At 50.8% G+C, this 24,570-nt stretch overlaps 1 protein-coding gene across 2 annotated transcripts in view; it reads left to right on the top strand.

Moving 5' to 3' along the window:
* CRTAC1 (cartilage acidic protein 1) overlaps positions 1–24,570 on the top strand; it is a 165,538-nt gene that overhangs the window by 129,016 nt on the left and 11,952 nt on the right. The window contains exons 8-15 of one of the 2 annotated variants that reach the window (XM_055252956.2): positions 334–470; positions 4,303–4,385; positions 5,311–5,411; positions 5,883–6,051; positions 17,165–17,310; positions 18,691–18,733; positions 21,118–21,261; positions 21,709–22,433. In XM_055252956.2, coding sequence (XP_055108931.1) covers positions 334–470; positions 4,303–4,385; positions 5,311–5,411; positions 5,883–6,051; positions 17,165–17,310; positions 18,691–18,733; positions 21,118–21,261; positions 21,709–21,827 — 942 coding nt within the window. In that variant the 3' untranslated portion in view covers positions 21,828–22,433. Of the gene's footprint in view, positions 1–333; positions 471–4,302; positions 4,386–5,310; positions 5,412–5,882; positions 6,052–17,164; positions 17,311–18,690; positions 18,734–21,117; positions 21,262–21,708; positions 22,434–24,570 lie in introns of those variants that run through there. The other variant, XM_055252946.2, reaches the window with a different exon arrangement.

The following is a 24,570-nucleotide window of genomic DNA, read 5'->3' on the forward strand; positions in this document are numbered from 1 at the left end:
AGTTACCTCACCCGTCAAATGGGAACGCTAATGTCTGTACTGCCTCAAGGGATGGACAGAAGGGATGGACAGGTGTGACCCAGACTAGGGATCGGCTAAGCACTTCACTGGTGCCTATCACGACTGTTATTCTTCCCTCCTTCTTCTCGTACAAGCAGCCTGAGGTCTGTGTGGTCCTAAAGGCAGCCCCCAGGTCCTTTGGGGGAGGCAGGAGAGGAGCTGTTGGGTTGGGCTGTCTCTTATTTTTAATTGCCCCCACACTCCATAGAGGAGAGCTGGCCTCCCGCCCGAGCCCACTCTCCTGCCACTGACCCCCAGCCTTGTTTCCTCCAGGACATCGCCTCGCCCAAGTTCTCCATGCCTTCCCCTGTCCGCACGGTCATCACCGCCGACTTTGACAATGACCAAGAGCTGGAGATCTTCTTCAACAACATCGCCTACCGCAGCTCCTCAGCCAACCGCCTCTTCCGGTAGATGCTCCATCCTGGCTTGTGGCTCTTCACCCTTGACAGCTGGTGGGAGGAACGGTCAGGGAGAAGGTTTAAGAATCAGAAGGGGAGGGTTCCCAGGGCCAGGGGGTCAGGCCAAGGTCAGCGCAGGTCCCCTGATGAAGAAACAGAAAGGAAGGAAGGGCGAGGACTGGGCGAGAGGCTGTGGGAACGCAGGGCAAAGCCTGGCCAAGGAGCCGGCCTCTGCTATTGCAGGGAAAGGGAAGGGAAATGTGGCCCAAAGTGTGCCCAGAACCCAAGCGCCACAAGATACAAAGCCACACTACCACGAAAAGGGGCTACGGGGTCCAATCACTACCACAAAAAGGGGCTACGGGGTCCAATCACTACCACGAAAAGGGGTTATGGGGTCCAAGTAAATGCAGGTTTATTTACTGCAGGACTTCTCAGCACCTTTAACTTGACCATAAATATTTTAATTTTCCAAAAGATGGATGGAGTGTTCCAAATAGGCCAGATCACAGGGCACTTCTTCCACAGATTTTTGTATTGAGATTGGTGTTCTGCAAACCATCCTTTGGGAAATTCTGGATGACAAAGGTTCCTGGTAGACAAGGAAAAGGGTTTCAGAAATGGAGGGAACGTGCAGGCCTCTGAGCAGTGTGTCTAGGGAGGAAGGGCTGGATTTGCTGTGGCAATATTTCTCCAAGGGGACGTCCAGAGAACATTGGCATCAGAATCACCCAGAGTGCTTAAAGTACAGAATCCCAGGACCTACCCCACAGCTCCTGACTTAGAATCTCAGGGGGTGAGGCCTAGGAATCTGTATTTTAACAAGTACAGTAGGCACCAGGTGATTCTCATCACACTGAAGTTTGAGAACCACTGTTGGGGAACTGAGCTCAGGATCTCCCCATGAGTCCTGCGTAGGTGGAGTCCTGGACAGGCATGTGGCCTGAGATGTCCCTGTTCCTGGCCTAAAACATTCCAATGGGGCTCAGGACCAGGTGGAGAAAGGAGGGTGGGCCAGGGCCTTGGATCCAGGACATGGTCCAGATCACCTGCTCAGCCCCGCAAGACCCCTACCCCATCTCCCGGGAGGGCCCAACTATTTAGGCTAAAAGGCATGAGTGTGACTAAGCGTGTTTTAAAATATAATTATTAACAAAGCATCAATCCTGACTGGATGTAATCACCCCCCAAAGGCGCTAGATCTACTAATTAGGTGCCTTGCAAAAAGCTTATTCACAACTTCCAGATTAATTGCAGAAGATCAATTGCTAGTTAACAGAGACACTGCTTTCCTTCTCTGGCTAATAAAGTGTCACTCGCCAGGAGGACGAGGCCTGAGCACTGAGGAATCTAGTGCTCCAGTCTCTGTGGCCCGAGAACCTAGTCTCTGTCTGCCTGCCCATCCTGCCCATCCAGCCTGCTTCAAATCTCCCAGTGTCCCCTGCAGCGGGGAGAGAGGGCTGGGAGGAAGGACAAGACAGGCTGGCCCAGAGCTGTCAGTGGACAGAGCAAGTCACCACGTGGCTGCCCAATGGGTTAGTGTGTTTGCCTCCACACAGCAGCAGCAGAAGCCACTTCCCAGGTACGTGGCTGTGCCCCAAGTCCCCATGGCAGATGGCTGGGTCCTGAGCACACAGCAGAGAGGACAGCGAGAGGGGCTGCAGCTAGGACTGGCACTCAGCTGGCAGCTCTGGAAGTTTAACCCCCAACTGTCCCACACCACGGGGGCTTTTCACCTGTCACTGAACAGGCACTGTGGGCTCCTTGGCCCTGGTGCTCTCCAGGAACATGCCAGGCACTCTGTGGGGACAGAAAGCCTCAGTGTGCTTGAGTCTGCACGTCCTTTAATGATACCTGCAGCATCCAGAGAACTCATCACCCAAACAGTCAATGAGAGTGAAAGGGAGCTCTCTTAATAATCACAGCAAAAAAAAGAAGGAAAAAGGAAAAAGAATCACAGAGGCAAAAAGGCATGAACAGGGACACTCCTAGGCCAACTGCGGTGTGCAGGGTCACCCCCTTTTGCATCTAGCCATGTCTCCCATCTGCTCTTCACTCTCCACCATGACACCACTCCTGGTCTCCCACGGAGATTCCTGCACCTCCCCCAGCTGCTCTCCTTGTCTCTAGTCCTGCAGAGAGAGCCGTTGAAAATGCAAGTCTGGCCACACCCCTTTCCCACCAAAGACCTTCTAGAAGCTCCCCATTGCCTTTGCATGAAGTCCAAACTCTTTGACACAATCCACATAGCCCGGCTCGGCTGCGTCTCCAGCCTCGTCACTTTCTACTTCCCTGTTTACATCTAAGCAGCAGGCACAGCAAGCTTCCTTCAGTTCTGGGCTATGCCAGGCCTCACCCTCAGGCTGCCCACTCCCTCTAGCCACCAATTATCCCTCTTCATCTGAGCGACATGTGCTCACTCACCATGGTGGTCTCAGCTTAGCTGACCCTTCCTCTAGGGAGCCTTCCCTGATTGCCCAAATCTGGGTGAGCTTCCCCAACTCTTGACTCCCCATGTCCCACTCTCCCTGGGCCTTCAGCCCTCTGAACGGTGGTTCCTGTTGACACGGACTCTGAGCTCCATCCTTTCTGCTGCACATCATACTTCACACAGGGCCCGGCACACAATAGTTGCTGCCTAAGAATGTGTTCAATGAACACAGAAATGCAGTGGAATTGATTGCTGGGTGTTATCCTTAGGATTCCTTAACTGCATTGTCACCTGAACCAAGAAGTGTCTCTGCACAGCTGTGGCAGAGTCTGCAGGACACATATGGTCAAAGGGACTGTGGGCAGCACACCCATGCACACCAACACACAAGCCCACCTCATGGGGCATCTGCCAGCTCTCTCTGCCACCCAGCCACCAAAGGCTCCAGCTCAGGGGACTCCGACCACCTCCTGAAGCTATGGCTGTATGACAGCCCTCTGGTGTTTCTCACATGCAACCTGCAATGTGGTAGGAAGTGCGATGCCAATTCTTCCTTACACCCTACCTTCCCATCATTGCCCCACACATCTAGGGCAAAGCACCCAAGGCTGTGAGAATACAACAAGTGAGAAAAATTCTAGAGGAAAGCTCACTGCCATCATCAGCTGAGTGTAGAGAAAGAGCAGGACTTTTCTAGCAGACGTTTCTGAAATAAATAACATCAAGATTCAGAGTTCCAAACAGAATCGCTTCAACCCAAAGGGACCCCTTTCTTCTCTTTGCCTCTGGAATTCACCTTTGTATCCTGCAGACATGTGCTTGGAGCTTTCTGAGAGCCAAGCACTGTGTTAGATGCTGCAAGAGAAGCAAAGATGAATAATGCAAGGTCCCAGCCTGCAGAGAGCTCACATTCTACCAGGGGAGATCAGATGCATTTATACAGAGCTGTAACACAGGCAGAAAGTGATAAAGCCCATGAAGAATGAAGGGATTGCTTCCAGCAGGATGGTCCAGGAGGGCATGGAGGAGGTAGCATTGAGTGGGGTTAAACCCCGGGTAGCACCCAGAACTAGGAAACCCAGGGGCCACTTGAAGGACAAGGAAGGTGGGTTGAAGGTAGTTGTGTCCCTGCCCCTTCTTCATCCATCAACTGCCCTTCCCCAGGCTGCCTATAATTCATCCATTAGAGAAGGAAAAATCAATATTTACCAACATAAATTAAAACCCAGGCAGAGAACAGGCAGAGTGTAGGCAGGGCCTGGGAGCAGAGAGTGGCTCCGTGAGCAGCCAGGTGGCAGCCCATGCACATTGGGACCCGGGGATGCTCAGGGGACAGAATGAAGCAGGTGGGCCTTCACGTCCAGCGGCCTCTGAGACCCCACCAGAGCAAGCCTGTCTCCTCTCCTGCAGCGTCATCCGTAGGGAGCACGGAGACCCCCTCATCGAGGAGCTCAATCCCGGCGACGCCTTGGAGCCTGAGGGCCGGGGCACAGGTGAGGGGCACCTGGGGGATCTGGCCTGCACTGCCCCCTTAGCACTGTTCATACACTGGGGTGAGGGTGGGAGGGATGGGGCAGCCAGTCCCACAGCAGAGCTGCTCCTGTCCCTGCCACACTGAGGGCTGAGACTCAAGGGCAGGGGTGAGAGTGGAGATGGGAGAACCCTGGGGACGGCCAGGCAGGAAGCAAAGGAGAGGATGGTCCACTCCCCCAATCCCAGGCTGATGGGGGGTGGGGGAATGGGAATCTGTGGGTCTGTGGGCAGGAGCTTCTCTGGCCATGCCTTGCCAGGTGGGGATGGAAAGGAGAGGAGAGAGCCCCTTCTGCTGTCAGGCAGAGGATCTTGCCATCTGACTCCTCCCCTCTTGGCCCTCAGCTTGTTGTCAGACAGAGTACTGGGCCAGGAGTCCCAGAACCCAGCTCTGCCATTGCGTCACTTTGTGGTCTTGGAAAAGCGACTTTACCGTCTGGGTCTTGTTCTCCACATTCATAAAATGAGGATAATTATATCTGCCCTCTTCACCTCTTTGGGTCGTAATGACAATCAAAAGGAGCCTATGTATATGCAAACACTTGATAAATTGACAAAAAAAAAAACCTGTGCAAATATAACAGGTGTGTATTATTCAAACCATAATAGAAAGACCAGAAAGAAGACCATGTGGTCTGAGTAATTTGCACACACCCTCTCCATGCAAAGACCAAGGGAAGGAAGGAAATGTCTGTCCCGTGAGTCCTATCATGAGGCTGCTGTTAGGAAGGATAGGAGATGGGTGCCAAGCCCCAGCCTTCCTGCCCTGGTGCTGTGCTTTCTCTGGCTCCCACGCCCAGGGCTGTGGATACTGCACTTGGTTGGGAGCGTCTCTCCTTTGTGGGTCTCCTGGGCTACGGCCAGAGGTGAAATCTGCATTGTTTGTAGGGGGTGTGGTGACCGACTTCGACGGAGATGGGATGCTGGACCTCATCTTGTCCCATGGAGAGTCCATGGCTCAGCCGCTGTCTGTCTTCCGGGGCAATCAGGTGCGCTAAGACCTCAGGAGCCACAGATCCCAGCCCTGTGTGCTGTCGGGTACCTTGAGTTGGTGAGGGCAAGGCGCCAGGGTGCTGGCTTGGCCAGCATGGTGGGTAATGGAAGTCCCGGGCCCTGGAGGAGGGAAGTAAATTCCAGCAGCACCGGGAAGCTCAGGAAGGGCCGCCTTGGGAGAAGCCCTTGCCTCTCTGCCTTCCACTATCATTTCTCTGCCAAACACTGTGCCCTGAGTCCCTCGGCTTTTGTCTCCTCTGTCTGCAGTGACTCTCCTTCATTCAGCCAATCTGTCTTTGCCTCATTCATTTTTCTTGCTTGGCTTCCTCTTTCTATCTTTTTCCTCTGCCCACTTTCTTCTCTTCCTCCTTCTTCTCCCTCTCGCCCTCTCGTCTTCCCTGGCTCCCTGCTCTTCCCACCCACCACGCTGATGCCCACCGGGTGTCTGCCTCTCACCCTCTCTGCAGGGCTTCAACAACAACTGGCTGCGAGTGGTGCCACGCACCCGGTTTGGGGCCTTTGCCAGGGGGGCTAAGGTCGTGCTCTATACCAAGAAGAGTGGGGCCCACCTGAGGATCATCGACGGGGGCTCAGGCTACCTGTGTGAGATGGAGCCCGTGGCACACTTTGGCCTGGGTGAGTTGGGGTCCGGTGGGGGACAGTGAGCTGTTATCAGGACAGCAGGATGCTGACTGATTCAGGGACTCACAGCCCGAGCATCCTTGGGCACCACTCTACTGTGACAGCCATGGTGGACACCAGCTACTGGGGACAAGCCCTGCTCTGAGATGAGCCTGAACTCAAGAGGAGGAGAGTGGAAAGTGCTGGTTGGATTTTCATGCATCTCACTTGCAGAAGTCCCCACCCCAGTGCCTCTGTGGAATTAGTTCACCTTGGGGTCAGAGTGTTTAATTCTCCATTTGTTCAAGGCTGTAGCCTTGTTCAAATGCTGGGCTGCACCAAACGTGTCCAAACCAGCTGTTTCCCTGGCCTCTTGGGAGCTGGTTCAGTTTTGGACAGAAGGCTTGGGAAACCATGCATTCTCAACAGGAGTGAAGTCACCCCAAAGGGGAGAGAGTGGGTTCTTGGCAGGGGCAGGGGGATGACAAAATCCTATCTTTTATATATATATACATATTATATATATATTTGTAAAAGCATCAGGGGCTGGGCACAGTGGCTCATACCTATAATCCTAATACTTTGCGAGGCTGAGGCAGGTGGATCCCTTGAGCTCAAGAGTTCGAGACTAGCCTGGGCAACATGGCAAAACCTCATCTCTACGAAAAGTACAAAAAAAATAGCCAAGCATGGTGGCACATGCCTGTAGTCCCAGCTACCTGGGAGACTGAGGTGGGAGGATCGCCTAAGCCCAGGGAGGTAGAGGCTGCAGTGAGCCGTGATTGCACCACTGCACTCCGAGTGAGACTCTGTCTCAAACAAAAAAAGCATCAACATGCATATAGCACATAAACAGATATACAGTATATCTGTGGCATTAATGGAACTATCACTACACATCTATTAGAAGAAAAATTTAAAATAGCGACAATACCAAGTGCTGGCAAGGATACGGGTGGCTTCTAGAGATCAGAGAAACTGGATCTCTCCTACATCACTGGTGGAAATGTAAAATGATACAGCTACACTGGAAAATTGTTTGGCAGTTTATTTTAAGAAAACAAAACAAGGCCAGGCAGTGGCTCGCGCCTGTAATCCCAGCACTTTGGGAAGCCGAGGTGGGCAGATCACGAGGTCAGGAGATCAAGACCATCCTGGCTAACACGGTGAAACCCCGTCTCTACTAAAAAATACAAAAAAAATTAGCCAGGCGTTGTGGCAGGCGCCTGTAGTCCCAGCTACGTGGAAGGCTGAGGCAGGAGAATGGCGTGAACCCGGGAGGCGGAGCTTGCAGTGAGCCGAGATCGCGCCACTGCACTCCAGCCTGGGCAACAGAGTGAGACTCCATCTCAGAAAAAAAAAAAAAGAAAGAAAACAAAACAAACCTAAGCAAACAACTGCTACTCTATGACCCAGCTATCATATCCCAAGCCACTTATCTCACACTAATAAAAACTTGTATCCACACAAACATCTTTACAATTGTTCATAGTATCTTTATACTTAATAGCCCAGAACTAGAAACAACCTAGGTGTTGATAGTTCAAGCAACTGTGATACAGCCCTTCCATGGAATATTACTCAACTATGAGAAGAATAAACTATTGATATGTGCAAAATCTGGGCAGATCACCAGGGCACTATGGTGAGTGAGAAAAGGGGAGAAAAAGCTCATCTCCAAAAGTCACGTATGGTAGATTTTTGTTTACATAACATTCTCAAAATGACGAAATTATAAAGACGGAAAACAGATTGGTGGTTGGCAGGGCTTAGAGATGGTGGAAGGAAGAGGAGTGGGTGTGACTATCATCAAGGGCAGCCCGAGGGGGTCTTTGTGGTGCCTCATGCCATGGCAGATCCCTGGGTAGGCAACCTGCAACCATTGGGTGAAACTGGGTGAAGGGCGCAGAGGAGCTCTCTGTACTATCTTTGCAATTTCCTGTGAATCTATAATTATTTTAAAATACAACATTTTAAAATAAATGTATGGGGGGAATTGGGGAAAAAGTCTAAAGAGTCTTCTGGCAGGGTAAGGGGATTACAATGATGGAGAAAACATTGAGAAACACCAGCAGGAGTAGAGGAGCCCAGAGTGTCTTCACTGAAATGCAATGGTTCAGAAAGCGCTGGAGTCAAACATTCCTAGGTTCAAAATCAGACACCTTCCCCAGGTGTTCAGACCTCATGAGATGATACCATTTTAATATAAAAAGAATAGGCACTGTGGTCTCAAATTAGTAAATACAAATGTTAATATTGTACACACATCATATGTGCAGGAAAAAAACTGAAAGGAAATGCAAAAAGTGAGAACAGTGATTCTGTCAGAGTGGCTGGATTAATATAGTAACTCTCACTTATTCCAGACACAGTGCCAAGCACTTCACTCTTATTACTTCATTTAATCCTCATGACTACCTTGTGAGATGAGCAATATTATCTCCATGTTACACATGGGAAAACTGAAGATCAGAACAATTAAGAAACCTGCCAAGGTCACATGATACTTAAATGGCAGCACTGGGATTCAAACCCAGGCTTCCTTGAGCCTGTGGTTTTTATTTCCTTCCATGTGTTTTGTTGTGTGTGTGTGCTCCAATTCTTATAGGGAACACATAATATTTATGTGTAGTCTGAAAAAGAAGCAATAAATATTTAGGGGACCCAGGGCCTGGTTGTATGATCGTTTCCTTGGGCTACTTCACCCTGGATAAGTCAGCCTGAGGTTGGAGTGTTTATCACTCCTAAGGCAGCTATGAGCTAAGCTGGCCCTAAAGGCACAAGACACCTTTTAAATACATAGTCCTGTCTTGCAAAGTAGCAGTAGCCGACACTTATCAAGCAATTAGTATGTGCCAGGCACTGGGTTGAGTGATTTGCCTAAGTCACTTCATTTGATTTTCACAACTTGAAGAATCAGGTATCATAACCCACATTTTACAGGTCAGAAAACTGAGGCTGAGGTCAAGTAACTTGCCCCAAACCACACATCCACAGAGTAAGGAGAGCTGGATTTGGATCCCACCTCCCTGACGCCACAGTCTGAATTCCTGACTGTGACTTAACACCTCTGGTAGCTGCTTTGTGCAGCCAGCCAAGCACCAAGGTGACCGCCATGGTATCGTAGGTGGTTGCTTATCCAGGGTTCTGGTTGGATATCAACTCCCCCACTCCATTGTGCCAATAAGGACATTGAGGCTCACCTTGCAAATCAATGGCAAGGGCAGAATGGGGACTCAGCTTCTCCTTCCCCACATCTCACGGTCTGCCTCTGCTATTTTAAGAGATGTATTAGGGGCCTCACTTGGTCCCTTCTCTGGCCAGAATCTGCCCTGCCAGGAGAATAGATTGCTTTTTTAACTGGAAAGCCTTAGCCAGGTCATGTGGTGGGCATAAGGGGGCTCAAGAGCCTCTTCTGGGCACCTACTCCCCACACTCAGGGTTATGTACACTGCACTTCATTGGGAGCTCCGCCTGGTGCCAGTCCTTGCTATTTTGCAAGGCCCTGGGATTTGTTCTTGGTCTGAACTCTGGCTGAAACTGCTCTAAGTGGCCTCCCGGCAGACTCCTCTCTCTGTTGACAGGGTCCATTCCCAGCGGCACTAGAAGGCAGGCTGCTCTAGGGGCAGCCCCCTTGGGTCATGAGGCGCCTCAGCAGGTGGCCAACCCAGCCACCAGGGACACAGCCAGAGGCGGGGCAGTTCCATCCCTGCAGCTCCAAGGCCCCTCTGGGTCTCTTATGAGTGGAGCTCAGTGCAGCCCTTCCTGACTGATGGGGGAGTCAGCAATGGAGCAGGAGCGAGGGCGCCAGTGGAGAAGCCCAGATGGAGGGAAGGACTTGGGGGAGAGAGAACGGGGGAGACAGAAAGACAGAGATGGGCCTGTGGAAGACCAAGAGAGGCAGAGACATGGGGAAAGAAGCAGATAAGAAATGTCCCCTGCCCTCCAGGCTGGCAGTGGGCAGAAGGCAGATGGGCCCAGGACTCTCATGGGAGGCAGATCTGGACCCACCACCATACTGGCCCCGTGGCCATGAGAGGACGCAGGCAAGAGAAATCAGTTTTGTTCTAGGCAGCTTCCCAGAGGAAGTGGGACTGGAATTAGGTCTAGAAGGACAGTAGGAGCTTAGAAGGGGTGGACGAGGGCCCAAGGAGAGCATTCCAGGGGTTGGGCTGGCTTGGCCAAAGGCCCAGAAGTGGGAAGGTCCAGTCCAAAGAATGGGAATGTTTTGGAAAACTTTTTTTTCTGATTGTAAAAACAATGCATATTGATTATAGGAAAATAAGAAAATTATTTTTAAAGGAAGAAAAATTACTCATCATCTCACCACTGTTTGGAATATTAAGGAAAAAGTAAATGTTTCTTCCTTCACCTCCCCTCAATATCATTTGATTCATTTAGTGACTACATATTTACTGAGCACGTACTGTGTGCCAAACACAAAACTGAAGATCCTTGCCACAAGCCATCCTACATTCCAGTAGAAGGAACTTATATACATAATACACATAGTAAATTGGTAAATATATAAAATGTTAGAAGATATAATGGGCAACGAAAAAAGAAAAAGCAGCCGGGTGCAGTGGCTCATGCCTGTCATCCCAGCACTTTGGGAGGCCAAGGCGGGCAGATCACCTGAGGTCAGGAGTTCAAGACCAGCCTGACCAACATGGAGAAACCCCGTCTCTACTAAAAATACAAAATTAGCTGGGCGTGGTGGTGCACGCCTCTAGTCCCAGCTACTAGGGAGGCTGAGGCAGGAGAATCACTTGAACCCAGGAGGCAGAGGTTACGGTGAGCCAAGATTGTGCCATCGCACTCCAGCCTAGGCAACAAGAGCAAAACTCCGTCTCAAAAGAAAAAAAAAAGAAAATGCAGAACAGAGGAATGGATTGGGAGTGCAGAGGGGAAGGGGCAAGGAGCAGTTTTCCAACACAGCAGTCCAGGTTGGACAGGTCATGCTTGCGATATGCTTTTATTACGTGTCATATACACAGGAACACACAGACACATATTTCTTGGCAATTTTTAAAATCAAAAGAATGATATTTTCCAATTGTTTCTGTAACTTGCTTTTTTTCCCCCTCTTAACCTATGTCCAAGGCTGGGTGCAGCGGCTCATACCTGTAATCCCAGTGCTTTGGGAGGCCAAGGAGGGAGGATTGCTTGAGGCCAGGAGTTCAAGACCAGCCTAGACAACATGGCGAGATCCCCCCCCCTCTACAAAAATTAGCCTGGTGTGGTGGTGCAAGCCTATAGTCCCAGCTACTCGGAGGATGAGGCAGGAAGATCGCTCAAGGCCAGGAGTTTGAGGCTGTAGTGAGTTATGATCACAACACTGTACTCCAGCTTGGGTAACAGAGTGAAAGCCTGTCTTACATAAATGTGTGTGAGAGTGTGTGTGTGTGTGTGTGTGTGTGTGTGTGTGTACGCATCCTGGACAGCATGCCAAGTCTGTGCATATGTCTTGTTTCCTTTCAGTGCTGTGGAGTATTTCACTGTGAGGCAGCACTCACGCTCATCATCTATTTACCCAGTCCCCTCTGGAAGGACAGTTAGATCGTTTCCAATTCTGAGCAGGTGGGGTGAGAAGTGGGGATGTCTACAACATGAATCTGAGAAAGGCCTGCCTTGAGGTCCCGCATGACTGAGGAGTAGAGGGGAGGGGCCAGTGGGAAGCTCCCCTGCCAGCACTCACAAGGCTTCAGCTAGCCTGCCCTCAGGGCCCCTGCCCCCTTCCTGCCTCAATGAATCACGCGCTCCCTCTCCATGACTTTGCAGCAAGGTGCGGTGCGCATGTGTGGGTACACGGGCATGTATGTGAGTGTGCACACGTGTGCCTCTCCCAGACAGCCTCAGCCTTGCCCCATGCACATCGTGTCTGCTCCCGCTGGAGCACACCCAGAGGACGCAGGCCCTCACCTGTACTCCCCACCTCGGTCCACGGGTAATGAGTGTCAGCATGCGGGGTTCCCAGAGGGCCCACTGTGTTGTGCAGAGCTCTCATAGTGACATCTTGCAGTGGGGTCCCTTTTCAGTGGACCCTGCCTTGCTCAGTGGACCCCCACACCAAGTTCCACAGCCTCTCTCCACCCTGGCCTGTCCCTGCTGCTCCTCAGTGCAGACAGACCTCCAGCTGAAAATAAGCATTTCTGCTTATAGCCCTTGTCGAGGGCTCTCCCACCACCAACCTGGTTGCTCGGAACCCACCCCCAAGCCCCACATGCCCACCCTCCACTTCCCAGCTGGCAGTGGGCTGAGGCAGCTCACTCCCAAACCCGGAAAATAAAAACAACACCAATCATCTATTTGCCTCCACCAGCTCCACTGGGAGTCACTGGCTCAGGCAGCCACCCCCACCATTCTCCCTCCCCCCTTCCCCTCCCCTGCCCCACATTGCCCGTGCCCCACCCCACCCACACATGCCACCGTCCTTTCAGCTAATTGCTTGCAGGTGACTCAGAGCTGCCTCTCCGCGCCGGCTGATGCTCATTTAGGGAAGGGAAATTCAGTGGCCCACATAAAAATTGCTTTATTAAAGTGCAAAAATATTCTACCAACTGTATTCCCACCATCTGTTTTGTTTGTAATTCTTCTGAAAAGTGCAATTCTCTCTGCCTCCTTGGCCTCTGTCCTTTAAAAGCTGCCAGAGGTGACTCACTGCTGCTCCTGACCTCATGTCTCTGCTGGTTAATGGGGGGCGCTCCTCTGCTCAACCCTCCCCTATACACAGGCCTGGCAGAACTGGCTGGCTTCAAGGCTGCTGGTGTGCAGTGTCTGGGAGCCAGTCCCCCTCGGCCTGTGCAGCCCCGGGAAGACTTAAGATGTTATGCAGATTGCCTGGGCAGAGGGATGAGCTGCACCTAAGGACAGGAGACTGGTTCCCAGTCCTAGCTCAGACACCTGCAAGTCACTTCACCTTGTCAAGCCTCAATGTCGATATCTGGAGAATGGGGATAAATACCCACCTCGTAAGTGTGAAGCCTCTGAAGCCCCTCCCCGGTCTCCTCTGATACACGTTCCCACCTGATACACATTCTGACACTCTTTCCCGCTCTGAACTTCTTCCCGATCTTCAGCTACAACTTACCCTTTCATGCCGCTGTACCTTTGCCCACACTGTATCCTCTCCCTGGAATGCTCCTTCCTTCCCTTCTCCACCTCACAAACTCTTACTCCTCCTGCAATACCCAAATGAAATGACCCATCTCTCTCACCACATGGTAGCAGTGCTGTTGTGGCACTTTCCCAGCTTATAATATAATCACTTGTATTCGTTGCTCCCATGGGAATCATGAGAATGGGGCCTGGGTCTGTCTCATTATCTGTTGAATCCCAAATACCTGCACAAAGCTTGGTATATGGTGGCTGCTGGGCGTGGGATAGGGTGGGCAGTGTAACAGAGGCACAGTAGATACTGGCTCTGGGATCTGTAGGACCTCTGCTGGGCAACTGGGCGGTTCACTGCATCTGTCCATGGCTCCACCTTCTCATCTCTAAGGCAGAAATGATAACACTGGCACCTTCCTCGTGGAGATGTGAAGTTTCAATGAGTTAGCATCATAAAGCACTTGGTACAGCTTGGGGCACGCTGTCAGTGTTCACTGTTATTACCAATACCTGAAAGCCCTTTAGAAACTGTAGGGAGACCCCATGTCCAAGAGCCGATGGTGCCAGGGATGCTGAGGTGAATGGTAAACGGTGGGCCAGGACTCCTGCTCCAGGGTGGAAAGGCTATGCTTCCTGGGAGTGGTAAGGCCATCGGCCAGCACCCCCATCTTACAGATGAAGAAGCTGAGGCCCAGAGAGGATGCCCAAGTTAGCAAAAAACAGTGGCAGAGGAGGGAGTCCTGCTGGTTGTGCTTTCTGAGGCCTGCTTATCTCATAGCCCCAGGCCCCCCGCACCACGTCTGGGTCTGGAGGAAGCTGCGGAAGCAGGACTCAAAACTAAGTCCCACTGGGTGTGGTGGTTCACGCCTATAATCTTAGCACTTTGGGAGGCCGAGGCGGGGTGGATCACCTGAAGTCGGGAGTTCGAGACCAGCCTGACCAACATGGAGAAACCCCCATCTCTATTGAAAATGCAAAATTAGCCGGGTGTGGTGGCAGGTGCCTGTAATCCCAGCTACTCAGGAAAGCTTGAGGCAGAAGAATTGCTTGAACCTGGGAGGTGGAGGTTGCGGTGAACTGCGATCTCGCCACTGCACTTCAGCCTGGGCAACAAGCGCAAAACTCCATCTCAAAATAAAAACAGAAAACAAAAAAAACTAAGTGCTGCAAGTACCACATGCAAATCTGTGATTTTCTATGAATATTCCGCGACTCTTTTGGGTCCTTTGTGGCCCTTCAGTCAGTCTGGAAAACATATTCATATAGCTGTTCTGCAGGCTTAGGTAAGAAACATTTGCTGTTCTCTGTCTCCTTTTAATGGCAAATATTTACCTTTTACATGTGCCACTTAGTTTGGGAACTGTACACCCTGAAAATGCCAAATCTCTTGCACCTCAAGATTCTATTTCAAATTAGAAAAAAAAAAATCTGGCTGGGTGTGGTGGGTCACGCCTGTAATCTCAACACTTTAAGAAGCTGAGGTGGGTGGATCACTTGAAGTCAGGAGTTTGAAATCAGCCCGGCCAGCATGGCAAAACTAAAAATACAAAAATTAGCCAGGCGCGGTGGTACATGCCTGTAATCCCAACTACTCAGGAGGCTGAGGCAGAAGAATCGCTTAAACCTGGGAGGGAGAGGTTGCAGTGAGCTGAGATCCCACCACCACACTCCAGCCTGGGTGACAGATTGAGATACTATCTCAAAAAAAAAAAAAGAAAGAAAAGAAAAATCTGTAGTTGGCACTCCCCAGTCCCATTTTCACCCCCCTTCTGCAGAAGGAATTCTTGTAGATTGAGGGATTGATGAGAAATAATTTCTTGCTTGATAAAGCAAAACCCACAACAGTAAGGTCGGGCCTGGAAAGAGAGGATTTCCCTGTAGGAAGAGAAACTGAGCTGTGTGGGAGAGGAACTGTGTGTGAGGATGAGCTTCTGTCTCCGAGCCTCTCCGTTGCTGCTGCCTGCTGTGCCCATGAGGGCAGGGGCTGCTTCCCCATGGACTCTTCAGAGTGTAGCTGTGGTCCCGGCCCTCATAGGCTCACAGCATGGCAGCAGCAAGGCTGGGATGTTCCAGTGATACTCCCCTGGAGGCCAGGGTTAGAGAGCAAAAGGAGACCAAACATGGGAAGGATCTAGAAGCTGGGGGGTGTGGCTCGCAAGGCGTAACTCCCTCTGGAACCTCCCTCATCATGGATCGTCCCCCCAGCACCCGGCTCTCTTCCTCCATGCCCCACAGTGGTCTCTACAGGAAGTCTACACAGAGATTCTCCTCCAAGTCTGCGTGTGGCCTCCAAACCCCCTTTTCTAAAATATGGGAACCCCTTTTATACATCAAGATATTTTGCCAACTACCGTCCACCCCATAGTAGCTATCATTGTAAAATTCATTGGTGGATAGTAATGACCAAACACGAATATACATTCAACAGCAATTTTAAGTTTAATTTGTTTTCTAACAATATCTACATATATTAGGAAAAATAATAGTGCATATATGTGGGTGATATATTATTTAGCCTGGGAATGGTGTTTGGGGGAGTGTATTGATTTCAAGGCCCCCTGCAGGACCCCGTGTCCCCATATCTGCTCAGCCCTGATGGGTGATACAGTGGGCTGTGCTCTCCCCCTGTCTGTGCTGGGCACAGCTCTCCTTCCCAGGGGCTGACCTGAGAGCAGCCTCTCCGGGAAGGTAAGGCCCAGCCCCCGCCTCCTCCCCACCCCAATCCATCACCATTAGCCTGACCTTGCCACAGTGATGGGCCTGTTTCCTTACGCGGGGAGGTGGGGCCTGTTTGACAGTGCCTAAACATCTGACAAATCTTTTCAGCCTGCTTTCCACCAATGATGTGGCACGTTGCTTTAGGGGTGTGTGCAAATGGATTCACTGTGAATATCTCTGAGCTTCCCATCATCTTCTGTAAGCATCTTAGATTTGTAGAATGGTCTTTCTCCCCTGTCCTCCACCTGCCAGCTCTTTATCGCTCCATCTTTTCTAAGTTGTTTTTTGTTTGTTTGTTTTTGTTTTTTGTTTTTTTCAGAAACAGGGTCTCACTGTGTTGCCCAGGCTGGCCTTGAAGTCCTGGGCTCAGGCAATCCTTCTGCCTCATCCTCCTGAGTAGCTGGGATTCCAGGCATGAGCCACCATGCCCAGCTCTTTTTCCAAGTTATTATGTAGAGCTCAGTGCAAATGCCCCCTCCCTAAGAGGCTGTCCCAGACCACCTGACTAGGCAAGGCCCTGGCAACCCCCAGCTCCTCCTTATCTACTTGCCCTACTTTTGTCAATATCTGGCATGATGTATTTGTTCATCTGTTTGCTTGTCTCCCCAGTTGGAGTGGGAACTCCATGAGAACAGGGGCATCCCCAGTGACAAGAGAGAGCCTGGCTCTTAGCAGAGCTCAATAAATAGAAATACAAGAAGCATTCCTGGGATAACAAAGCCAGTTAGCTGCAAAGCTGGGATTTGTCCCCAGGTCTCCCACCCACTTCCCACCATGCTCTTTCCAACATACCAGGTAAGGGGTAGAGCCATGATTTGAACCCCAGACTCCAAAGACAACCTGCTTATTACAGGCTTTACTGTATCCTCCAGTACAGCCTCCTGATGCTTGGCCTGTCTGCTAGAACGTGAGTTTCAGAGCTGCACTATCCAACATGGCAGCCACCAGCCGTGTGTGGCTATTAAATTTAAATTAATTAGAGTTAAATAAAATTGAAAATTCACCTCTTCAGTCATATGAGTCCCACTTCAAGTGCTCAACAGCCACATGTGACCAGTGGCTACTGTACTGGACAGCACAGATGCAGAACATTTCTGTCCTTGCAGACAGACAAGTCTGTTGGACAGCATTGCTCCAGAGAGGAGGGACCTCAAATCTGTCTTGTTCGCCATTTCCCTAGCTCTTAGAACAGTGCTCAATTCATGCTTTTATTCAATGGATGAATTCGTTGATGCTGATGCTTCCGCTGAGAGCCTCCTGCTCTCCTCTGCGGCTGATGCTCTCTCCTTCCATCCCTCAGGGAAGGATGAAGCCAGCAGTGTGGAGGTGACGTGGCCAGATGGCAAGATGGTGAGCCGGAACGTGGCCAGCAGCGAGATGAACTCGGTGCTGGAGATCCTCTACCCCCGGGATGAGGACACACTTCAGGACCCAGCTCCACTGGAGGTGGGCAAAGGCATCTGGGCCTCATAGCCAGAAAAGCAGGCACCACCCACAACCCCATGGGCTGAAGCTGGGTTCCCAGGAATCTGCAAACTCAGCCTCTAGAGTGATGGAAATCTTCTTGGCAAAGCGAAGGCTTCATGCTGATCCCTCCATTTGTAGTTTGCACAACACTATCACACCCACATCTCTTCTGCTCCTCAAAGAATCCCTGGTATATTGGCAGGGCAGGCATTTTTGCACCCATTTTACAGAGGAAGAAAACCAAGGTTAAGAGAGGAAATCCACCAAGGCCCACCAAGGCTGCACAGCCAGTTGTGAGCAAAGTTAAAAAATGACCCCAGGTCTCCTGCTGCCCTCCTGGTTCTTTCCGAGTCTCTGACAAGACCTCCTGTTGCCCTAGGGTGGGGCTCAGAGCCTGCAGCAGGGCTTCTGGAGGCTCTTTGAGGAGCAGCTCTGGACCCATCTCGGCAGTGTCTTTCCAACTCTGATGGGGTTCACTTGGTGGCGAGTAACAGGAACCCACTGAAACTCACACAAATGAAGGAGGTTTATAAAGAGGATCACTCACAAAACTCAGGGAAGCTCAGGATGAGTAGAAACTGGCAGCTTGATGGCCTCAGCCCTAGGAGCTCAAGGACCTTTGTCAGTGCACTGGCTTTGGGAGGAGAGGGGCCCCTCTTCCCCAACAATCCTCATCCACCCACCTCATCCATCAGTATGGTCGATTGACATTTTGTGTCATGTGTGTTACGTTTTTCGTCCCCTGCCCCACCCCAGGCTGCTGTCTCTGAGACCCCCATATGGGCATGGTAGAGCCTCCACAGCCTGGCAGGGCCAGCTCCCAATTCTTAAGTCTCTGAGTCAATTTGTTCAAGTTCTTGCTGTAAAACCTTGAGTCTTCCCTCCTGCTAGGATGTCCACCCATCAGCCCTGGCCAGAGAGGTGGGACACAAGCATGGCTGCAGGCACCCACCCGTGTGAGGGGGATGTTCTTGGAGAAGTGAATGTGGGCAGTGAGCAGACACCTCAAAAAGCATCTCCCAGCCCTCATTTTGCCCTGACAGACCCAGCCTCAGTCTCAGGGCGATGCTACAGGAGGGACAGGTTCTGTTAGGTGTCCCAGCTCAGACACGTGGATCCCCTGCACAGGGAAATGAGCAAGAGTCTGAACCGTATCCATTCATGGCCTTCCCCCCAGGCTTCTGTTCTCAGTGCAAAGGAAGGGTCTTACAAGGGAGGGGGCTCCCCCCCAGGCTCAGAACTCAGAGCAGGCCTCACACTGTGGTTAGGGTGACAGCTGCTCTGTGGCTGTGACTAGGAGGGAACCTGGGATGGGACCTTCTCAATTCACTCGTGTCTCTGCTTCTGCCCACCTTGCAGTGCGGCCAAGGATTCTCCCAGCAGGAAAATGGCCATTGCATGGGTGAGTTGCCTTCAGTCACCAGGGCATGGGGCAGAGGCCGGAATCTCCCTGGGGAATGCCCGCCTGACTCATGGCAAGGTCCAGGGTGCAAGCAAGGGGCGGAAAGGAGGACAGGGGAGGGTGTTGTTTGTCCTGCGACTCCAGATGCCAAGACAACCGCCACATGACTCACCAGGGTGGGAGTGATATTAGTGACCCACAGGCTGAATCACTGCGGTTCTGGAAACTGGCAGTGTTTCCCTGCCATGAGTACTGAGAAAGGGCAGATGGGAAGGAGACACAGCATCTCCCTGGCACAGGGGGAATAGCCACATGCCATGGCCAGCAAGTCCATGTGGAGCAGCAAGCAAGGGGGCTGGCAGGCAAGGGTGTACATTGCCAAGGGCAATGGGGCAAAATAGTGTATAGAGCGTGGCCACAATGTGGAAGGGAGACTACAGCCTGGTGCAGTATTGGGGCAGGCAGGTAGCTGCAGCACTACCAGGATGGCAGCTCCTTGAGGGTCCAAGAACTTTCTGAAAGTCCCCAAGGGCCTGGAATGAGAAGGGGCAGCCTAGAAGTTCAGCGTCCAGGAGACCTTCACCCGCAACACTTTCCATCCCAGTGACCAGCAATGAGGGGTCAGGCCAAGGATCCCTCCTTCCTTGAACCCTCATCCAGCATTCTTCCCAAGTCTACTCTGCAGCTGCTCATTAGCCCTTTGCTACTGAGATACAGGAGTAAACAAGACAGACACCACTCTCAGCAGCTGAAAGCCAATGGAGAGCCACACAAGTAAACAACTGACGACCACACAGTGTGATCAGGGCCCAGATGGCAGAGGGCAGGGGCTTGGCGACTACAAAGCAGGGGCCCTAAACCAGCCTAGGAAGGGTCCTAGAAGGTCCCCTAGAGAAAGTGAGGTCCAAGCTGGGCCCTGAGGGATGAGGAGCTGTTTGGCAGTCACAGAGAGGGGAGACAGGGTTCTAGTGGGGGACACTGTCTGGACAAAGGAGCACAGGTGGGGAGGTGGAGGAGCAGTGGTGCCAAGGGTGGCTGGAGGAGGAAATGACTCCCCTACACTGTCCACGTCCCCACCCGGCCCCACTCCAAACACATAGTGCAGGTGCATAGAAATTCCAGTCTTCCCTGCTTGCTGGAAGGACCCTTTGAGATCAGCCTCCTCGTCCTTTTCATCACCCAACAGGCAGTTATGTGCCTCGTACACAGCAAGTGTCATGCTGGGAGCTGGGGATGTAGGCCAAGTGCCACCCCCACCCCCCGCCTTCACAAGAGGGGCATCCATTCTAGAGGAGGGAGACAGACCCTGAACGCATGACCACACAGCTGGACAAGATGATTTCAGAACCCTCTGAGCAAGGTGCTCCCTGGAGACTGTTCCAGACAGAGCGGTCAGGGAGGGCCCCTGGGGGGGAAGACTTTGAGCTGACACCTGAAGGATGAGAAGGATCTAGGCCCAGAAAGAGCTGAGGGAAGGGCAAGAGTGAAAAGCGGGAGACAGGACAAAGGCTTTGTGTGTCGAAGGAGCAGAAGGGATGCCAGTATGGCCTGGAGATGATGGACAGTCCGTGAGGCCCCTGTAGGGAGTCTGAATTTTGCTCTTAGGGGCCTTAGAAGCTAAACTGGAGAGTGATATGATGTGATTCACATTTTTAAAGGCTCCCTCCAGCTGCTGAATTGCAGAGTGGATTGGAGGAAAGAGAGGAAGCCAGGTATTCTGTAAGGAGGCAGATGCAGAAATCTAGGCAAGAGGTCACGATGGCAGGAAATTGGGTGGTGGCAGAGGAATGAAAAAGAGGTGACAGAGAGAGGTGGACTGGTGGACTGCGGGGCAGAGTGGACAGGCTCTGCTGTGAAATTGCACAGGGGGCAAGAAAGAGGAATCAGGGGTCGCTCTGATTTCTCCTTGAGCAGCTGATAGATGATGGGGGTATTGATTGAGCTAGAGAAGACAGAACAGAGGGCAAGAGAGGTTTAAGGGCAGGGCAGAATCTGGAGTTCTATTTCAGACATATTAAGCATGAGGTGCATCTTAGACATCCAAGCGGAGCTGTCAAGTAAGTCATGGGTTATTGTATTTGTGAGTCTGGAGCCAGTGGGAGAGGTTGTAACTGGAGATAGAACTTTTGGAATCATCCATGCATGAAGAGATCACCTGGAATGATTGTTGTAGATAGAACAGAGGACCCAGGACCAAGCCTGAGTGCCCCCCAGCATGTAGAGGCCAAGCACAGGAGGAGCCAGCCAAGGGAACTGAAGCAGGGAAACTGAGGCTCCGTGAGGAAGGCACATCCCCAAAGCCAGACAGTGTATAGGCAGGCAGAGCCTGGGCTGGGACTTGCTGCCCCACGCCTTCATGGTGAGTGGTTCCCCTCGCCTTGCAGACACCAATGAATGCATCCAGTTCCCATTCGTGTGCCCTCGAGACAAGCCCGTATGTGTCAACACCTATGGAAGCTACAGGTGCCGGACCAACAAGAGGTGCAGTCGGGGCTACGAGCCCAACGAGGATGGCACAGCCTGTGTGGGTGAGTGGGGCCCCAGCCATAGTCCAGTAGCAAAGGGATGTTGCTTTCCACTGGAGAGCTCTGGGTAGGCCCCAGATCAAGGTCCCCAGCCCCTTCCTTCTCCTGGCTGGATAGAGTCTCCTTTGACCCACATTGGGTCTCCAGGGAAGACCATGACAGAGGCTTGGAGAAGCCCCATCACTTCTACCATCACCTGAAGGGCCAGGGGATGCTGTGTCCTGGCCTGAGGCTATCATTCTTCTTACCTTTCCTAAAACAACTGTTCCTACCTTGAGGTCAGCCCGTATTTTCATAGCTGGGATATAAACTAACTCCTACTACTCATCTTTGGCCGAATTTCTAAACTGGTAATTTCTTCTTCCCAAACTCCTTCCTCCACCCCCACCCCGTCCCCACCCCCTTTCTCTTTTTCCCATTTTCTATCTCCCTGCCCCATCGTTTTTGCAGCTCAAGTGGCCTTTTTAGGTGGGTATTCTTCCGCCGCCTTTAGAATCTCTGAGCCTCTCTCTTGGGCCTCGTATCTTTCTCTAGGCCTTGGACTTTGCCTTCAGTTATATGCACTTTAAATCCCATCAATAAAGGAAAAAACAAAACAAAACTAACAGCCTTTGTGGAAAACTAAATCTCCTGCTGCCTGTCTCTCTCTCCACGCCCAGTAGATTCTGCTGTGTGCTCCCTCTGAATGGACAACAGGGGTGGCCATCTTTGAAAAGGGAAGGTTGGGTGATACTGACACAACCTTAGTTGTTTATGAAGACTTTCTTTGCATGTTTTCTGAGAAAACAGAAAGGAAAGTCTCCCCAATACCCCATCCAGTCTCACTCATTCCTTCAGAAGAATCAAGATAGTCTTGTATCCTCCAGTGTCTCATGAGCTCATTATTTTGCCCTTAACAAAGATGGCTCCCAGGCGGTTGCTTGCTAGTTGATCCGATAATGTACCATGTGCCTGCTGGTTTGGCCTGTGCTGTTTCTGCTTTTTGCCCCTGACTTCCTATGCTACAGAAAGCCTTATTGGTGTTGGTGGTGGTGATGGGAGGGAAAAGGGTGGTCCTTTGGGACTCTTGATAAAAATGTTATCATTTGAACTTGCCAAGCCTTCCAGCCTCTTTTCTGAAGAAATTATGCCAATAAACTCTCTACTAGATATTAGTGCCAAGCTGATGATAAAAAGGGTCTGGGGCTAGTAGAACTGATTGGAATGCTGAATTAGAGCAGCCTTTCCACCACGAGATGCTCTGAAAGCAGATCATAACACAAAGCAGGTATCATCCTCAAGCACCAGCAGTGGTTTGGTTGTGTACAACAATGTTCACATTTGGGGGACCAGAGTTTGGGCCAAGTGAAGGATGTGTGATGAGTGAGGGGCAGAAATGGAGTGTGTACTCTGGGCCTTTTACTTGCAGGAAGTCACTTCTCCATGCTGGGCCTCAGTTTCCCTAATGTAGATGACAAGAGAGTTGCGCTGGTATATCCCTAAGGGCCTTTCCTTTCTAAGACTCCTCAATGTCTGGCTGGACATAGGCCTGGCTCATCTCAGGTTACTCTGATTTCTAGAAAGAACCTTGCTACTTGGTCTCTGCAATCTGCTTGGAAAATAGAATGCTTGTGTAGCCAGAACACCCTTTGGGAATGATGTAACCCCATAGAATATGCTCACGACCAGCCTCAGTAGTGAAGGCTTGTTATAAAACATAGATCTATTCTTCGCAGGGAAAAAAAGTCATCCCAGGATAAATAAAATTACACTTAAGAATGCAGCAACCCTTTTAAAAACATATTTAACAACAAAAAAACCCCTGCCATTTTCTGATATCATAGTAATACTCCTAATAAATCACAAAATATGAATTCCTTATAGCTAGTGCTGTTTTTACACTCAGAACAGAAGCGTAAATGAAAAGTTTTTAAATGAAAACAGCTACAATTTCCCTGAAAAGCAGACACCAACTTAAAAATCACTCCACTTCTAGAAAGCCCATTCCTGTGTATTGACGTAGAATTAAAGATCTGAAAGGGCTCCAGAGATGAGGCTCAGAGAGCTGAAGTGTTCAAGGTCACTGTGCCCAAGGTCATGGAGCCCACTGCTCCCCAGTCCAGGGCTGGAGCCCTTTCCCACCACACCATCTTGTCAGAGGGGTAACAGGCAGCTCTGTCACTGTTCAGACTATTCCCTAGTCCTTCTGGAAGCTGCTGCCTTTTAAAAAATGAACAAAGTGGATCTAAGATAGCGAGATAAGTAAAACCCAAAACCCACAGAGGAATGGTTCCAAATGCAGTGGTAAATGACAAGATAACAGTGCCCATTGACTGTCCATACACAACAGCACAAGAAATAAGGGACAAGACAACTAGAGAGACAGCCTGCCAAGGACATCAGGGGGTTCAGGGTGACAGCAGACTTCAGATGATGCCTTATAAGTGATAACCATGAATGCCTTCACAATGAGTTTTGTATAACAGGGTATATCTGTGTCATGTGACCCTGTTGGGTGAGTGGGGTCCAGTGAGTTGCAAAGAGGAGTTCTAAGTTCCCACAGCTGATAAGAGCACCACTGCAGCGCTCAGACTCCAGGATAAGGCTTCCATCTGATTCATTCATGAGTTCAACAAATACTGATTGAGCACCTACAATGCGTCAGATATTTGGCTAGGCTCTAGGCATACAATGGTAAGTGAAGGTAACAATAGTAAGTGAAAGTAATATTTGTCGATCCCCTACTATGTGCAGGTACTGAGCTAGGCTCTAGGCATACAATGGTAAGTGAAAGTAATATTTGTCCATCCCCTACTGTGTGCCCAGTACTGAGCTAGGCTCTAGGCATGCAATGGTAAGTGAAAGCAATATTTGTTGAGCCCCTACTATGTGCCCGGTGCTGAGCTAGGCTCTAAGCAAACAATGGTAAGTGAAAGTAATATTCATTGAGCACCCATTATGTGCCAGGTACTGAGCTAGGCTCTAGGTATATAATGGTAAGTGAAGGTAACGTGGTTGCCACCCCTACGCTGCCTTCCCTCCAGCCAAGTGCATGGGATGGGAGTGGGACACCAAGCGGCTTTCTAAAAAGTCAAGCTGAATTCTCAGGTTGCTATACCAGAAAGCAAGCTCTCTGCATTCATTCATTTACATATTCATTCAGCAAGCATTTATCGAGAATATCCTGTATGATAAGCACTAGGTTCCTCCCATGAGGAATGTGATAGGGACCCTCTAATGAGGTGGACAAGTCCCCTGCCCCCAAGATGCTTGTGTTGCAAGAGATACAAGGCTGAAAGATACAGAGGACAGGTGGATAGTGAACCCACTCAA

This window comes from Symphalangus syndactylus, chromosome 2, assembly GCF_028878055.3.
Source record: "Symphalangus syndactylus isolate Jambi chromosome 2, NHGRI_mSymSyn1-v2.1_pri, whole genome shotgun sequence".
NCBI classification, from domain to species: domain Eukaryota; kingdom Metazoa; phylum Chordata; class Mammalia; order Primates; family Hylobatidae; genus Symphalangus; species Symphalangus syndactylus.